The sequence below is a fragment of the Thalia democratica genome, chromosome 7, assembly GCF_965202585.1.
Source record: "Thalia democratica chromosome 7, ktThaDemo2.hap1.1, whole genome shotgun sequence".
Classification (NCBI taxonomy): Eukaryota; Metazoa; Chordata; class Thaliacea; order Salpida; family Salpidae; genus Thalia; species Thalia democratica.
In genome coordinates, this window is record NC_139171.1 from 19,778,174 (window position 1) to 19,797,574 (window position 19,401).

Sequence of the window (19,401 nt, forward strand, 5' to 3'; positions counted from 1 at the left end):
TAAACTTTAAAAAATTCAATTCAGAGAGTTTTTGAAATCATCTTTAGACCACTACAGCACCTGGCAGTTTAATAATATTTTAATATTTCTATTTAAATTATTTTATTTTTGTATATCTGTTGGCCACAAAGTTGATTCTATTTTTTTTGAAATTTTTATTTCCGAGATATTTTAAAACCACCAATAGAACCAAAATTAATACAGTATAATAAGTAAAAAAAAATAAATATTTTTCTATGACTTCTTAAATTGTTTGCTATTTTTCAGCAGATAATAGAACTTAAAACTCAGAGTTTTTCGGTCAAATATTGCGTACTTAACTTGCGGTGCATACTTAAAAAGTGCGTACTTAAGTAGCAATTTAAGAACAAAAAAATTGTGAACCTCCTTTAAAAAAAAGTCTAGACACGCCCCTGATAAGTACTCAAAAAAAATGTATTTAAAAAACTTCTATTACCTTGTTAAATATAAAAAATCTGCTTATTCGATTTTATAAAGGTTGTATAATAGTGTTAAATAAAAATTTGAGAATATTTATTTCTTATAAATTTTGAAACTATTGTTATGTAAATGTTTAAAGTTTTAAATGTTTGAATTTTGTAAAAATACATTTTAAAACTATTATTTAAAGAATGCCTATGATTTACCTATAATAAAAATTCTAGACTTTACAGAAAATACTCAGTCTCAAAAATTTATTATTAAATGTATTTAGTACTTTTTATTTGTATAAGCACAATTTTGCTTTTTTTCATATTAGAATATTTAGTGTAAGTTAGAACTTACAATCAATGTTACCATTTGTAACCCGATAAAATAACAAACACTATTCGACTACTTCAAAACGATGTTTTATTTAATGACACAATATTAAAATTTCAGCATGTTTCATAAAAGCTTGTGCCTAGAGTATAATGCAATGTTACCTAAATTTTTAAAATCGAAATATCATTCTTAAATTACAATGTTTTGTTTTTTGTTTGTACTTTTTGTGTATACACTTTTATATGTTTATTAACACTTGAGATACCGTACTAATTGGTTAATGAGTGTTTAATTAATTGTTTTGTAATTTTTTTAGTGAAAGAACTTTATAAACTTTTATTTTAGCTGAAATTATATTAGTCTTGTGCAATTATTTTAAGTAAGGTCTTTTTTATGCTGTATTTCTACTTTTACAAATTTAAATATGTTATTATTAAAATTAATTACTCACAGCAAATAACAGAAGTTCGTAATACCTTTTGTTATATAAAAACGTAAGTTAAAAATAGTCAAACTTTATAGATCTAGTTCAGAATATTAAATTTTTAAATTTTCAAACTTCAATTTAGCTTCTAAGCTACGTATCATTACTTTTTATAGGCAAACTTATTTTTAATGAACTTCAATTAGCTTAATTTTGATCAATTAAAAGTTTGACTAAATAAATAAACTTCAAATTACTAACTTACAGAACATACGAAATATCGAAGTTTTAGAAAAAGTATTAAACTAAAGTAGTGCTTCAAGCATTTTTTTACACTTAAAGAAAGACTAAGACTTTTTTTTAGCTAGGTCCGAAGTAACACACAAGTTTTATGTTTCTATTAGTTAAATTAGCTTATGATATAGTACTAATTACAAAATTTGTCTTAAGTTTCTATAAATAAAAATCAATATTACAAACTGTTATAATTAAAGCATTAATTAGTGTAATTAAAATTTTGATAAATAGTACTTTAATGATTATTGACAATATTCTAGTTGGTTAAGATACATTCTATAATTTATTGTGCTAGTTTTGATAAGATAAAGAAAATTTCTCCGAATAACCCTTAAAATTAGTATACTTAAAAACACAGAATTAAGCTTTTTTTAATAAACCTTTTAAATATCAATTTACCACGACATTAATTCTATTTAAATCAGTTTTTACTTATGCAAGTTTACCGGTGAAACAAATGATTTTACTGGTGAAAAACAAAAATTCTATATTTTTTTAATAATTGAATTAATAATAACTAACCTTTAAAGCATTTAAATTGATTTTAAACGAAAACCTTTGTAGTCAAAAAATTTTTTTTCAACATTTAAACAAGTAAACTTCCCATGTATGTTTTTGTTTATTACATATATATTTTTTATTGTAACTTTTTTAATGAATAATTAAACTGGATTTTGAAACTGATAAATTTTATGTCTAGGTTTTACTTTAGTTATTTTGAATTAAAAGAGGTACCTAAAAGCGAGTTTGTTTGGTTTTTTGCTTTTTGCGTTAGGGTAAAACAAAATGTTTAGAATCAGTAAAGTCAATATACTTATTAATAAAAGATTAAATTTATATGTTTTGAAAATATGGTACAATTGTGAGAGACCTAAAATTAGCTAATAAATAGTGTTAGAAGAAAAAGAAATTGTTTAAATACGAGCAAAGTATTTTTAATAAAATACAATTAACTGAATTTTTATCTTTATTTTTAGCTATTTTTCTTTTATTTAGATTAAGTACATAACCATTTATCATCTTCCTCTTAAAAATGTTATAACCTTGAGAATTCTTGAACAAAACATTAAAATACATCGGCAAAAGTCTTCACCTACAGAGCCTGAGCCTGGCTGGACTTTCGTATGCCGTGAGGAAAGCTGAAGTTAGCATGAATATTTGATTATATCAACTCGATCATGAGCCAACAAGTTTTTGCTCACATGACTTGTGGTCTGATAGTTAAATATCTACAATCGAACTTTTTTATTAACTAAAACTAAACATGACAGAGTATATCTAGCCCAAAAAGATTATAAACTGTAAATTTAAATTACTAAGGTCATCTTATAAAGTTCTAGGTTGAAAAGGAAACAAGTTATTAATAAAGTTGTTAGAATATTGAATGGGTAGATTAAATAATTGTTTTTATTATTTAGAAGCATAACAATGATTACTCATCTTTGGAATATTCTTACTGCGTGTGTGATTTGGCTATAAAAGCATATAAGGTTCTATAACTTTTTTCTGAATCTTCATTTGTTCTTTTTGTTTTGTTATCTAAAAAAGCAAATTGTATTAATTTAGAATAAAGTTAAATTTTATAGAAATGCCTTTGACAAGTTTACAAAACATTTTAGCATTTCAACGATAAAATGTTATTCAAAAATGTTTAAAATAAAAATAACATATTATTAAAGCTTGGGCAGGACTGCAGTATTGCACTTTGACTAATTCTCCGTAAACGTTACTTGCGAAATTGAGAAATAGCAGTATAAAAACAATACATCAGTACAATAAAAAAATTTAATATCTTCCACAAATGTTTTGATTAAAATAGACGATGATTTTTTGACTTAAGTTTTTTTATCTAGTTTTAATACGTTAACTTTATTAAACGTAAGTAATTAGTTTTACAACTACAGTTACCTCTCGCATCTTTACACACTCATGTAAAATGCACTCTCGTTTAGTTACGCATTTTGAATTCTATAAAAAAATTCAAACAATGAAAATTTTAGTTTTTTTTTTAAATATTGCACAAATTAGGTTTATTATATGTTTTTAATGTAAAACATGTTTTCAAATACTAACTCACTTCTCTATATCTTTATACTTTTTAAACTTATGTTCCTTGACTTATTGATAAACATTCAGTTATACCTCAGTATATCAGAAAATTTGTTAGCAATAAGAGATTAAAATAAAATTCTGAAGGAAATATGACAGTGTTAAATGATGAAAGTATAATGAAATAATGAGAGTTTAGAACACAAACAAATAATACAGCACTGTTGCCCCATAAATAAACAAACATCTAAAATAGAATTCTAATAAAACTTCCTAGCAAAAAGTAGCAGTGATACTTTATAAATATAGAGCTTTCAGCTTACACTTAACACAAATCTCGATTGTTTCTTTTTAGTAAACATATACCTAATTTTCATTTAACGTTATTTTTAGTTCAAGTTCTTCTTCTGTAACACTTGCCTTGCACAGCAATTTGTTAAGTAGAATAGAATATCAATGTTACGTATCAATTAAGTCATATATAAGTAAAGATAATGATAAAGCCTACTTATTATTAAAATTAGTATAACAATTTCTACAAGTATTATTATTTTATATAAAATTAAATCATTTTTTTTATATTTATAGTTTTATCTTTTGTTTTTATATTTATAAATTAAGTAAACAAATTGTCAAAAGTAGAAAAGTCCTCAGTCTGCTTTTAACTAGAAGCAATATCAAAAAACAGCCATTTAAGTATATTTGGTACCTCTCGTATCTTTACGATCTATCGTATCTTTACGCACTTTTTCTATGGACACAATGTGCGTAAATAATCGAGAGATTACTGTATAATATAGTGTTACTTTGTATTGTTTTATAGTAAAATTTAAAAAGTCTGCAGTTCAGTTAATTTCAACTAGACTAATTTATGGAAACTTAAAAAATAAAGAAATTGTTTGAATTTAATTTACACTATTTTGTTTAATTAGAATTACCTTGCTCGAGTAGTTGTTCCACACGAGTTTGGCAACTTTGTTTAGTTATAGCTATCAAAGTGTTAATTAGTTTATTGTTCATAAAAAAAATGCAGCATTTCTAAAATACATCTTGTTAATAATTTTACAATTTTTGAAAAAAATTTAGAATATTTTATTAGAATAACTTATTAAAAAATTATTTTTAATAAGTTAATAAAACCTTTTGACTTAATAAAAATACAAAATTTACCATAGAGTTTTGTTATATAAGTTATTTGAAATTATATAATATATTTTTAAAAGTTATCATAATAACTAAAATTTTAATGTTTTTTACTAAACTTATGTTTAAACTTAATTTATTTTGCCTTTATTTTCAATCATTGTTATTTGTTTGATTCATGCTTTAAAAATTAAAAAACATTTTCGCCCTAACAAGTTTTTATACATGTTCCAGAAAATTGACAACCATCAAACAAAACTTAATACAACAAAATTTGTCAGTTGTAATTTGAAAATTTGATTATAATTCTGTATCATGTCATCTTGTTCATTATGGATGGGGGATGTAAGTTTTTGTTTATTTAAAATGTGATTCACACAAAAAGTATTGCTGTTTGTTTTTTTTTTGTAAATTAAGTTGCATTATTTTTTACTTTTTATTTGTTTTCCTGTTTATTGAATTTTTGATTTTAAACTTTAATAATTAAAGGGTCTGGATTTTGTATTTACAGGTGTACCTTCATATAAGATTTTTGTAACTTAGCTTTTACATAATTATAAAATGAGTTCATCAAATAATCTTGCCCCTTCAAATAATTATGGGTATCCAGGAACTAAAGTTGTGCAAAACTTCAAGAAGAATTAGTGAGTAATTCAAAACAGTCTGTGAATGTTTTATCCATTATTTTATTTACTTATTTTTAACATTTTCATTACATTTATATTCAAATAGTTGGCCCCTGGGATGGATGAGCCTTCAATTAAAGACATGTTCCTGACAGTCAGTGATGGTGTCATATCAGTTAAAATGATCAAAAAGTAAGTAAATTTATATGCTCAAAATATATTATCAGTAGGAAAATATATTTTGTAATTCCTTGAACTTAGCAAAATATTTTTAAACTTTAAAGTTATTAAGATGTATATTTCTACTAGTTTTTTTTGTATCATATATATAATAAGTGTTTACTAAATTTTTTGATACCTAAATAAATTTTTATAATTTAAAAGCTCTATGAACTTGAAGCTTGAGTAACAAAAAAATCTAATGCTTCCTAAATGACACATTTTAAAATTAGTTTAAATTATTTCTCCAAGATGGTGTTAATTATAATTTCTTGATATATGTTCATACTTTAAAACTAGTAAGAAGCTTAAGTACATAATAAAGCCATAGGGGAGTTTATGTAAAGCTTATCACAGGAAACAACCTGGAGTTTGTCAACTAAGGCAAAAAAGACATGAATAAACTAAAAATTTGATAAATTAGAAAAAAAAGGAAATTCTGGATTTTTTGGACAAAAATCACTGAAAAACCTGGAATATCTTGAAATTTTTAACAGTTTTACAAAAAAATTATCATATTTATAGTAGATACTAAAAATCAATAATATTAAATAAATGTATTGTTAAATTTTTATAAATAATGAAACACATATTAAGTAGCGTTATTGTATATTTTTGTTTTTTTATCCTGTTTAAAACACTTTCTAACTGAAATTAAACTAATTAATAATAATGACATAAACAAATAAACCTAGTACTTTTTAAGTCTTAGAATTGTTTTCAAGGGTATAGGGGGATAAACAACTTATTTTGAAATTTGATCTTATTTTATATAATTTTTACTAAGCTACAAGATGCTTTTTACTAATTTAAAAAAATTAAAATAATTTTTGAGATATAGCCGGTCAAAGTTGAAGGCAACAATAGGATCCTTATGGGAGCCGCAAATTAAAACAACAAATAACTAGAAATCATTAAAGATCTATCTTCTACGTTTTTTGAGATATCTACCTCAAATTTTCAGGAAATGTTCTTTGCAATATTTTAAAAATTCTGTCAGAACAAAATTTAAAGAAATTAAAAATAAAAATTTTATAATGAAAAAAATCTGTTTTATTGTTGATTTCTTATATGAAATTTTTATTTTTTTATTTAAAAAAAATCCTTCTCACAGAATTTTCTAGATATATTAAGGAACATTTCCTGAAAATTTGAGGTAGATATCTCAAAAAAATGTAGGAGGAGATAGATTTTTAGTGATTTCTAGTTATTTGCTGTTTTAGTTCGCAGCACCCATAAGGATCCTATAGTTTCCTCCAACTTTGACAGCTATATCTCAAAAGTTATTTTAAATTTTTAAAATCAGTAAAAAACATCTTGTAGCTTAGTAAAAATTATATTAAATAAGATCAAATTTCAAAATAAGATGTTAACCCCCATATGCCCTTAAATCTTTGGCAATATTGTAATTTTAATTTGTTTTTGAACAAGCTCAAATGGTAAATTAAAAGATATTTTTTATACAACCTAAATGTTTAACTTTTTCATAGACAATGTTTTACAGACAAATTTACCTTTAAAATCCTGGAATTTTGAGATATAATTATGGAATTACCTTGAACTAAATGGCATAGAAGTGTCTACCTTGATTATTACAAGTTGTTTTTATTTTATAGAGTTTTATCAAGCTATCAGACATTTTTAACTGCTTAAAAATCAGAGTAAAATTTGAGATAGAAGCCATCAAAGTCAGTGACCTCAATAGGTTCCTTATGGAAGGTGCAAACCAAAAACGCAAAAAAAAAGACAATTTCATTATAAATCTTTCTTCTTCATTTTTTAACTAATTTTTTCAAATTTTTACAGAAAATCCATTATTAAATTAAAAAAAGATTCAATGCAGGATTTTTCAAACTTAAATAAATAAAATTGAATTAAATAAAAATTACCTATTTTTTTGTATTTTTGTCTAAAATTTTTATTCTTTAATATTTTTTAAATCACAACACTAAAAGTCTCTAAACTAGAAATAGAACAAATTCTAAAAGTTTGATGTCTCTAGCTCAAAAAATGAAAGATAAATAGATTTTTAATCATTATTATGTTTCTGAGAAAATTAATCTGTAAAATTTGTGGTCTATACATTTGTTTTGGAAACTTTAACAAAAAAAACAATGTATCAAAAGTAAGATAGAATTTTTTAGTTCTATAAAAACTAACTTGTAGTTTTAAAACTTTCATATAAGAGCCAATGTTGTTTTTAGTAAAAAAAATGTTTTCCCCCTATGCCCTTACATAATTTTTGTATGAAAAATTATGAAATTTAAACAAGTAAGAAGCTATAATTACTCAGTTCATTTTTTTTTTGATCATAGTTTAAAGTACTACAATATACATTTAAAGTAATATATATTTAAGTAACTTCATTTAAGGGCATAGGAGGGGGTCCAACATTTTTTTTACTAAAAATAACATTGGATCTTATATGAAAGCTTAAAGTACAAACTACAAACCAAGTTTTATTAAATTAAAAAATCTTATTTTACATTTAAGATATTATAATTTTTATAAAAGGTTTCCAATACAAACATATGGACCGCAAATTTTTTGGGGTCAATTTTCTCGGAAATTTAAAAAATCACTAAATATCTATCTTCTCCTTCATTTTTTTGAGCTAGAGACCTCAAATTTTCAGGAAATGTTCCTTTTATAGTTTAAAAAACTTTGAGTGTTGGAATTTTTAAAGTATTAATAAATAAAAATTTTTAGACAAAAAAAATAGGTGTTTTTTTTAGTAAAAATTTTATTTTTCAAAATTTTGAAAATTCCTGCATTCAATCTTTTTAAAATTTAATAACACACTTTCTGTGAAAACTTGAAGAAGATTGCTTAAAAAATGAAGGAGGAGATAAATTTTTAGTGAAATGGTCTTTTTTTGCGTTTTTAGTTTGCGCCTTCCATTAGGAACCTATTAAAGTCACTGACTTTGATCGCTCATATCTCAAAAAGTACTTAAAATTTTTCAAGCGGTTAAAAATGTCTGATAGCTCAGATAAAACTATAAAATAAGAACGACTTGTAATAATCAAGGTTGTCCCCCGTATGCCCTTAATAAAACTGCTATTTAAAAACAATTTCTCCCTTAATTTAAATTTTCCAATAAGAAGGGACAGTAAAAATTCTACTATCAAAAGATTTGATAAAAATCAGTAAACTTTTGAAATTAATAAATCGGAAATTTCTAAAATCAACATGAAAAAACTATTTAAATTTTAACTATATCTTATTTACAATTTTTCTTTTTTCTTTTAAGAATTTAAAGGCCATAGGGGGGGAGTAAAACACTTTATTTTTTTTTTTAATTAACTTAAGTTTTTATATAAAAGCTTTTGGTACAAACTACAAGCTACTTTTTAAGGAATTCAAAAATATCATTTAACTTTTGAGGTATTTTATTTTTTGTAAAAAGTTCCAGATACAAACATATGGACTGCATATTTTTAGTGGTCAATTTTCTCAGAAGTTTTAAAAATTATTAAAATCTATCTCTTCTTTCATTTTTCAAGCAATCTTCTTCAAATTTCCAGGAAATGTTTCTTATATTAAAATAAAAAAAAGCCTTTTTTCAGAAAAAATATATTTTTACATATTTTTTTTTTAATCCAAAGTAATGTTATTTTGTAATTGTATAAAGATTAGACTGTGAAAGTTAAATAAGATTGATTGAAAAATTTAGAAGAAGATAGAATTTAAATAAAATAGTCTTTTTTTTGCGGTTTTAGTTTTCCCTTTCCATAGGAAACCTATTATACGGCTCGACTTTGACTGGTCATATCTTAAAAAAATACTTTAATTTTTTTAAAACAATGAAAAGCATCTTGAAGCTTACAATAAACTCTACAAAATAAGATTAAGTTGTAAAAAACATGGTTATCCCCCTATGGCCACAAGCTCATTACTAATACTCAAATTGTTTTACTAAATGAAAAGTTATTATGAAAGTAAATAATCTAATTCTGAAAGTTCACTCTTTTTGGTTGTTTACCTTTTTTTTTAATTTAAAAAGTTTATGATCTACAAAATCTTAAATTTTAATAAGTGTCAAAATTTTTTGGCTTTTTGTTCATAAACTAAAAAAGGTGATATATTTTAAGATTATTTTAATTTTTTCCAGAAAAAGTCCATAATAAAACTGAAATTTAAGTTTGTATATTTTAACTTCAAAAAGGAATATATATCAAAAGTTTATAATTTTTTATCTTTAAAAAGTTATGGTATATAGTTTATACTTTAACTGTCATTAAAGAGATAATGTTAAACTTTCTATAAACTTCTGTATTCCTTAAAAAAACTTTATTAAGATTTCTGATATCTGATAAAATTGGTCACATAAAATTATTTTCATCATAAATTTGTATTAGAAACTTTAAAAAAAGTTGATTATATAACACAGACTAACTGATTTCTATTAGTTTTATTAGAGGTATAACTTACTTATGGTGTATTCTTTAAACTTTCAAACAAAGTGTTAGTTGAACAAAATTTGTTGTACCCTCCATGGCTTGAAATATAGTCATTTTTATAAAAATAATTATATTTGAAAGTATATAAAAAATTTTCTGTCAAATTTTCTTGAAATTTCATAAAAAAAAATTAAATAAAATTTGCTTTTATTTTGTATTAGCTAGTGAGTTCAAGTTAACAGAAAATATCTGTGCATGATTTAAAAAATGTCTAGATAGGACTATAAAACTTATAAATGAAAAGTTGAAAAAGTAACCTTTTTTTTCAATAAATAATTGTATTTTGCTAGTAAAATTAGAAACATTCATATTAGTTTAGTCTTAAAATATCAATAATTTAGGTACAAGAGAATTCAAATGAAAAATTGGTTGTAAATGAAAGAAAACATAAAATTGATTGTACAATTTTAATTGTTTACTTTTCTCTAGTTTTCTTTTTTCATTTGTAAGTAATCTAAGGAGATTATTAACGTTAATTTTGTTTTAAATGACTAAAAAACTTAACAAATAAATTGCTAGATTGAAATTATCTTTTACAAAACCAAATTGCAAAAATAAACTGTCCAATGTGGCACAAAGGTGCACCATTGTATTTTCATTTATTATGCTTTAAAAAGCCTTCAAATGCACTTATAGTTTGTGTTTGATATTTTTGCTTACAACATTTTTGCCACTTTTATTCAGAAACGAGCAACCAGCAGGGTACTGTTTTGTCAACTTTTCAACTGAAGCAGAGGCGGAAAGAGTTTTGAAACTGGTCAATGGAACAGACATACCTGGCTGGAAACCAGTAATTGATTGTTTATATTGTAGTTTTATTAATATTTGCATAAAATTACTATAGGAAACTTGTCTTCCTAGTTTTAGTTACAGGGTTGCCACTTTACCTGGAAAAACCTGGAATTAGACAATTTAGGCAAAAATAACCTGGAAAAACCTGGAAATTGAGAAATTTTGAAAAAAACCTGGAAAAACCTGTAATTTTTGATAATTTTAACATTTTTAATAGTAAAATTTCGATTTGACACAAAAAATCTATCATATAAATAAGATTTTTTCTCATCATCAAAAAAATTTTTATTAAAAAACATATTCAAAGTAACATTACAGTATCTGTTCAATGTTTTTGTACTATTTAACACAGTTTCTTATATAGAAATTAGGTTAAAACTAAAAATAGACCCAAAAATCTGTACTTTTAAAAACCTTGAAGAAATTTGGAAAACAGGAAAAAAATTGGAAAAAACTAGTGGCAACCCTGTGAAGTAAATTTATATTGATAAAGTATTTGCTAATTTTCAAAATACTCAGCTGAGATTCTTATATCAAGTAAAAAATATATAATTAATTTTTTTGAAACAATCAAAATATAAAGTTATTAAGGTTTAAAACTACATTAAGATTGGTCTTTTTGAGAATTACTAGTTTATAAGAAGTTAAGGGCACAGGGGACTGATTTTTAAATGAGAGCTTAAACTATGAACCACAAATAAGTTTGTACAGTAAACATAAATTTCAAATATATCATGAGGTATAGTCAATTTTGTAAAGAGTTTTCAATACTGCATTTTTAAATAATCAGTTTTCTGTGATACTTACAACTTTGCTTTTTCTATGAGCTACAGACCTAAAAAAATTATTAAGTGTTCTTTGCCTTATTGTAAAAATGTTTCAGGAAAGTTTTTTGCTTCAAAAAGTCAACCTTTTTATTAATTTTAGAAAAAATATTAAACAACTAATATTTTCTTGTGACAGATTTTTAAAGATTAGACTAAAAAAAAAGCGATTGCTCAAAAGTTGTAGGAATGAAAACTTTTTAATAAACTAGCCTTCTATTTTTGTGCCTTTTAGTGAGAAACCTTTAAGTTATTAAATTTTGATTACTTATACTTTTTAAGGCCATAGGAGTGTAAGCCATGTTTTTTACAACTTAATCTTATTTTATAGAGTTTTTTCTAAGCTTAAAGATGCTTTTAATCAATTTAAAAAAGTCAAAATCAGGCCGCATATTAGACTCCCTATGGGAAGGGAAAACTAAAACAGCGAAAAAAGACTATTTTATTTATAATCTATCTTTTCCTTAACATTTTCAAGCAATCTTTTTCAAAATTTCACAGTCTAATTTTTATACAATAACAAAAAAGCGTTACTTTGGAATTAAAAAAAAACATTGTAAAAATAGTTTTTTTTGAAAAAAAAAACACTTTTTTTTATAATTTTTGTTAAAATTTGCATAAATTTTTATTTTTCAAATTATTAAAACTCAAAAGTAACGTTTTTTTTCCTTTTAATATAAGGAACATTTCCTGAAAACTTGAAGAAGATTTCTTGAAAAATGAAGGAAGAGATAGATTTTTAGTGAATTTTAAAATTTTTAAGAAAACTCACTCTGAAAAATTTGCTGTCTATACGTTTGTATTGGAAACTTTTTACAAAAAATGAAATATCTCAAAAGTTAAAAGATGCTTTTTTGATTCTATAAAAAATGGCTTGTAGTTTGTATTTAAAGCTTTCATATAAAAGCCAAAGTTAATTAAAAAAAAAAGGTGTTTTACTCTCCCTCCCCCTATGGCCTTAAAACTTGCTTTAATTTTAAAAATCAAACGATCACATTAGTTTATTATGCAAAAAATAGAGATTAAGTAGTGATTATGCATTCATGACTTTAAATAGCAATAAATATTTACTATCTGTCAACTACATACAAGATCAAATATAAAATATTTATGTTAAATTCATTGTTATTAGTATGAAACAAGCAAGGTGTGTTTTAACAATGTGATAATCACAATTGTATGTATTCACGAGTTTTCTTGTTTGACCAACACATCCTGGAGTTGTTTTAGATTTGTTACTGTTTGGGTAGTAGTTATAAAAATAATAAACATTGTAAGGGTAAGTAATATAAGAACAAAAGGGTATTTTTACTTCAAAAAGGTTCAAAACTTTGCAATCATGAATTATAGTAACCAGAGTTGTAAAACACTACCAAATAAATTAAAATTTACAGAAATTTTTCTAAAATTTAGTATTCAAATTTATTTACACAAATTGTATTCACAGAGAAAGAAATTCCGACTGAACAGATCAACCCAAAAGCTTTATGATTTCGGGTATGTTTGTTTAGCTTAAAACAAAATTATCAGCTAAGTACATCATTTTTACTAAATTCTATGAAACAAAAGGTTGTTTTCATCTGTACAATATATTTTTTTAACTTGAAATTAACCGTTTGTTTATTTTTACAGGCTGAGTTTATCCTGCTATGCTTATAAATATATATTCTTAATATATATTCACGTAAACATTAAAAAATAAAAAAAATAGTAAAGCCGAAAACAGTTAATTACTGAACAATTCAACAAGAAAGGTAGTTATCAATTGTCAAATGAGGAAATTTAGTTTATTTACAGTATAAATTATGTTTCAGGCCCAACTTTTCCATATACGTTGGTGGTTTGGACCCTGCAGTTACTGATGATAAGCTTCACGATTACTTTCTCAAAAACTACCCATCCGTGAAAGGCGCCAAAATAATGTACGAGGGAGGAATTTCAAAGTTTGTAACTTAGATTTTAGTTTATTATGTGAACAATGTTTAGATTCGATGACATTCCTAAAAAAAATCAATCGTGGTGTAATCAAATTTTAGTTAACATTATCATTTTTTTTTACAAAGTTATTTAAGTATATGTTGTTTAAATGAACTAATTTCAGATATTTAATTACCTCTTTCGTTCCTGCACGAATGTATTATTTTAAGTTTGTCATTAAAATTGTTTGTAATTCAGTTAAACAAAGTAATCTTAATTAATGATTTCGACCCATGGCAAATTAAAAGCTCAGAATGCTTTACTAATACTAAAAACTTATGCTTTATAATAAAGATTTTAAGCAGTGTAATGAATTGATTAATTTGTGTAGTTTTTCCTAAAATAAGCAGTTAAATAACTGTAAGTTAAATCTAAATCTAAACATTTTTCTGAAGTCTAATTTTTAGTATAATATTGTCAATATGCTATCACAAGGACACTTAGACAATCGCACAATTTGTTTCTCACATTTAATCATAAATATACATGCAGGGGGTACGGGTTTGTGAGGTTTTCAGACGAATCAGAGCAACAGCACGCATTGAAGGAATGCCACGGTAAAGCTGTTGGGTTGGGAAAGAGCGTTCTGAGGGTGAAGCAGGCCATTCCTAAGGGGTACGTGCTTTAAAAATTATCCAAGTTGTATAAATAAAAGTACTAGTTGAAGAATTATTTGGCTAAACTGTCTGTTTTAAAAACTTAAACAATTTTTTGCCTAAAAGTATTTAATTAAAAATAATAATCATACCTAATGAGTTTGTAATAACTAACAATTATTAATTGACGTTGTAAATTATACAGAAGCACAGCTCCCGCAACTCAGACAACACCGAGCGCAAATGCGTACACATCAGCTCAACATCAACAGTATTATAACCAGTACTACAACTACTACTACAATGTGAGTTTACTACCAAAGTGTTAATGACTTATTTAGAATACTTGAAATTATACATGTGCACAGTTTTAATTTAGTGTAATCACGTTTTGCTGACATACATTCAGGGTTGCCACAAAGTCAGGAAATCAGGAAAAGTCAAGAAAAACTAAAAAAAATGACCAAAGTCAGAAAAACTAAAAAAAAAGCAAAAGTCAGGAGTAAATGGGGGTTTTTGAAAAAAGTCAGGAAAAGTCAGAAAATTTGACAAAGTTTAAAACAAAGTCAGATTTTGTCAGTTTAAATTTATTAAACTCCTTTTATTCCAAAGTTTTCAAATGGTAAAATTTTAATTAAAAATCCTCTAAAGTTGCAAAATTTTCCTAGAAATTTACAAAATTAATTAATTTCCAGTGCTTTCTCTGGTATAAATTGATAAAGTAGCCTTTATAAAACTGCAAAACTTTTCTATTAACATATTGAACATCAGTTTTTGTGTGCTTTTTAGCATTGATGATCTATGGCAAGTACACTTCCATAAGTTTATAACTTAAAAAATACAAGTATTTTGTTGATAGAGCCGTTATTTCAAATTCATCAATCATACACAGATCGTTCAAGTGATCTAATGAATGTTAGATGATTAAATTCAGATTTTTTTTAACCTGTATGAAAATAGGATTGAAAGTTTTATGTAATTTCAAGTGTTTTCTCAGCTTGATCTGTGGCAACCCTGTATATAGAGACGTATATACTACTATAAATTTTATAACTATAGTAACTAACTAACTATACTAAGTGATTATAATTAGTACATGAATGATTTGAAACATGTTTAATTATTAAATTTTGGTAGTTGTGTTTTTCATCTTTCAAGGCTATCTATCTATCAAGGCTGACTAATGAATAGTTTGGTCTTTTTTTTCACTGTTATACTGGTTTAAAACTCTATTTGTTAAAGTTAATCATGTTAGTACGAAATCTAAACATTTTTATACTTTTTTATATTTTATATTGTATTTCAAAATATTTTATCTATAATTTAAAAACAGTTTATATTTATATAAATTAAAATAATAGTTCAACTACTGGTAGTCTTACTTTAAGTGTTGAGTAAACAATATTTTAAATATTTAAATAGTTTATAGGCGCAGTCAAAGTTTTTTTCTTGTCTAATTGATAAATTTATGTGTCTAAATCAGGGTCTCCCAAAGTAAGCAAGTGGCCCCTTGGGAGTACTGACAGGTATTCAGGAGGCTATGGGCAGCAAAGAAGCCATAGGTGGAGCCATCAGGTCATAATTTGAAACTTATACTAGATATTGTGCAGTTGCAGATCGAAATCAAATAAAAAAGTCCTAGTTTTTTTTAATTAGGGTTTTTTGAGTAATCTTGTGAGGAGAATATATATTTTTAATTTATTCAAAGGGGGCCTTTTGAAAAAAGATTGGGAAACCCTGGTCTAAACTAAGTCATCAGAATACAACCATCAACATAAATTACTTTTATTAAAAAAAACAGTAAATCACAAATGTATACAGTTTGTTTAGTAAAGCATTTTTAGTGATAAGCAATTAATGTTTATTTTTTGGTTGTAAAAAAGTGTAAAAGCTTTAACAAGAATAAATAATTAATAACAAAGACTATCAAGTCAACATCTGACAGTTTTATGTGTAAAACGAACAAATACTGACAAAAAAAGTAAAAAGAGTAGTTTTCACAAGTATAAGCACAATAAAGCTTGTTATAATATAAAACAGCCGTTTTTTCTGTGTTTATTATCTTATTAACAGTTTATTATAATAACCATTTTTCTGTTTATTCTCAGTAGCAAACAGCTATAAACAGGCAAAAAATCTAAAACATTTGCCTATTTTGTTTCTGTTGTTTGTTTGCTAATCTACTGTAAATTGTTGTTTCTAAGAGAAGCAAGGTTGTACACACATTAGATAGATAACCACAGTATTCAAATTGTTTACAATTCATATGAACTGTAATGTACGAATAGCAGTGTAACTAACTACATGTTGCATAGAAACACCACACACAAACGTATTGTCGAATACTAATGTATAAAATGTATAATATATAACTAATAAAATGAATATCTTAATATATAAGTAACCAGCTATAAGTAATAAAACAGTTTTCTTTTAAACGCACCATTGAACCAATAAAACTAACAAAACGACCATATCAGCAGGACCAGTCGTACAACCAGCAGTACCAGCAAAGCTACTACCAGCAAGATTACAGCCAGCAGCAGTACCAGCAACAGCAGTACGACTACAGCAGTACTGCTGCGGACGTGCAGCAAAACAGCAACATCATCAGTATCAAAACTGAAGATATTGACGAGTACGATCTTGATCCCATACCTGAGGGTTTGTTGTGCATTAGTATTTGTTTAGATTGTATTAGTATTTTTGAGCTGTTTTTATATAAATAACAATAATAAAAGTGCTATTTAACTATTCTGATTGTTACCGAGTTTTACTTGTAAAAAAATCCGACCTTATAAAATATTAATAGATTTGTAAACTCCAATATACAATGAGGTTTATGAAATTAGAATTAAAACTTACTTTAATTAAAATCTAATTAGAATAGTAACTTTCAATTTATTTTTATTAAAATAAACACTTAACTCTGTAAGTTGAGCAATTTTTAATAGTCATCACAAATAGTTAGGTAGCTACTATTTATAAAAAAAATTACAATTGACATAGTGGTTTTAATTATCTACATAACTTGATTTATACTCTGAATTTTTAGTTTTTGTTGTTTATTATATTTTAATTAGTATCTAGATTCGTAACAGCCGGGCAAAAAACTAAATTTGAAAATTTTAATTCCAGTCAGTCTGTACCTATAAATAACTTGTTGTAGCAAGTACTAATAACAATTTCAAAACAGACTGGCGAGTGACGTAAACCATAAAATATCAATAAAAATACTGTTTGGTTTATTTCTATCGACAACGTTTTTTGTAGCTCTTTTAAGCATTCACTACAAATTATTTCATGTTAAGTTGATTATTAAGTTTTTTATTTATTGTACTTGTTCAAAAACTTGATTCAAAATAAAGAAAATAAAATTAACAATTGTTTGTTTTCTTTATTAATAATCATAATAGTCATTAGTTAAAATTTAGTGAACCTTTTTCATAAAGCTAGTTTAGCCTTAAAGTACTTCAAAAATAAAACAATTTGATAAATATAGATAAAGTTTAAAATGTGAGATAATGTCGGGATGTTTTGAGAAAATATAAATATTTTAAGTACAGTCATATTTTGACTATTAATTTTGAATTTAGCATTTTTATTACACACAAGTTATCGGTTACAATTTCTATAATTTAAGTAAATTCTGAAAGTTTTGAACAAAAACTAACTTAAAAATTGATTAAAAGTTAAATACTGTCTGCATTACATCAACTATCAGTTGAACTGTTTTAAACCTGCTAGAGTGTTTAATACCAACCTGAGTTGCAAGGTATTACATGACTTGCATGTTATCATATTAATTGCAGTGTTATAATCAATTTATATTTTTTATTCTACAGATCCTATGGAACCTATCAATGTTAATGCTGAAAACAAGAAATATTTCAGGTTAATATATTTATTATACATAAAAACAGAAGTAGATTATACAATGTTTGTATTTTGGGTATGGTAAAAGCGAATTTTTGACAAAACAATTGAATCATTTTTACTGTATTAGAAGTAAAAACATATTTTTTACATGTTTGAAAACAAAACAAACGTACAAATAAACAACATAATTTTATTTTTTTAGAGACTATTCAGGAATTTTAGACGATGTTTGTGGAAGCCATTGGCAGCCATTAGATAGTTTGGAATCGAAAATACCTGAATTTTCTGAAACCATGAGTTAATTGTGGATACTTGCAAGTTCTGCTCAAATTCATGGATAATTTCGAAACTTAAATAACTGTGATCGTTTTGGTTTTTAGCTCGTATTTAAAAACTAAATGAACATTTTACTAAAATTAACTGGCTAAAATTTTTAAATGCTTAGAAATGCACTTCCATAATTTATTTTTAAATAATTTGCCAATAGTTTTTTGTACCACAATGTAACTATCTTGACACAATAGTTTCTTTTTATTTATTTTTTTATAATTTAATTATTTATGTACCATTTTTAATCTAGGATAGAGTGTTATGAATTCGCACCATTGTAATTTATAGTATTTCTTCGCTTTTTGTTAACGTTTAGACATCTTATTGAAGTATGTTTTTTAAGTTCTAAACATTCGAATGCCTCATGATAAAACTATTAATAAACTACACCTATGTATTTTCTTCAGTTTAGAAATGTTTATTTTCTCGACCTTTAAATTGTACCAGCTTTTTCTCAGTTGTTCAAACAAAAATTTTTGTAATTAAATGAATTTTGAAACTAAACTGACCAAAAAGTGTTTTAAAATTAATTATATTACTACTTGTTTTGATAAGAGTTGAATTTTGTAAATAAGGTAATTATTTTGAAGGTAAACATTTGAATTGTTGAAATTTTGTAGTCTTTTTATGTGAGATTGAGCTTTAGTAGTTTTCAGTTAAGTTTTCTTATAAAAGTATTACAGACCAAAGGATAATTTTGCAAATTGCATATTTTGTAAACTTGTTGCAATTTAGTTGTTAGATTAAAAACTTTTATTTCAATTCTCAGTAAAGTTAATATTAAAAATTTAAGCCAAGTTTGTTTTATAAAACACCTTATGTAATGTTGTTATAATTCGCTTGTTCTTAAATGAGCTTATCAAAAACTGTTTTTGCTGTTATAAGTGAATTATTTGGTATAAAAAACTACTAGCATACCTTTTTAGTACGTATTTATATTTTTAGTTATTAAAATAGAATGTTTCATAATGAATTTTTAGTTTTAAGTTTATAAGTTTCTGATTATTTAACTAGTTC

At 24.8% G+C, this 19,401-nt stretch overlaps 1 protein-coding gene across 3 annotated transcripts; it reads left to right on the forward strand.

Moving 5' to 3' along the window:
- The first annotated feature begins 4,942 nt into the window (after nucleotides 1-4,942).
- Nucleotides 4,943-19,121, forward strand: LOC145840363 (tRNA selenocysteine 1-associated protein 1-like). Of its 3 annotated transcripts, none has more exons than XM_082947605.1 (10): nucleotides 4,943-5,023; nucleotides 5,411-5,496; nucleotides 10,671-10,776; nucleotides 13,050-13,099; nucleotides 13,417-13,545; nucleotides 14,072-14,194; nucleotides 14,381-14,480; nucleotides 16,656-16,839; nucleotides 18,021-18,069; nucleotides 18,257-19,121. In XM_082947605.1, exons 1-10 carry the CDS (start codon nucleotides 4,994-4,996, stop codon nucleotides 18,354-18,356), a joined length of 957 nt encoding a protein of 318 aa, XP_082803731.1. In that variant the 5' UTR covers nucleotides 4,943-4,993; the 3' UTR covers nucleotides 18,357-19,121. The 3 variants fall into 3 exon arrangements, with proteins under 3 accessions (XP_082803731.1, XP_082803732.1, XP_082803733.1); XM_082947606.1 differs by having other exon boundaries at nucleotides 16,659-16,839; XM_082947607.1 differs by lacking the exon at nucleotides 4,943-5,023 and adding an exon at nucleotides 5,048-5,322.
- The last annotated feature ends 280 nt before the right edge of the window (nucleotides 19,122-19,401 follow it).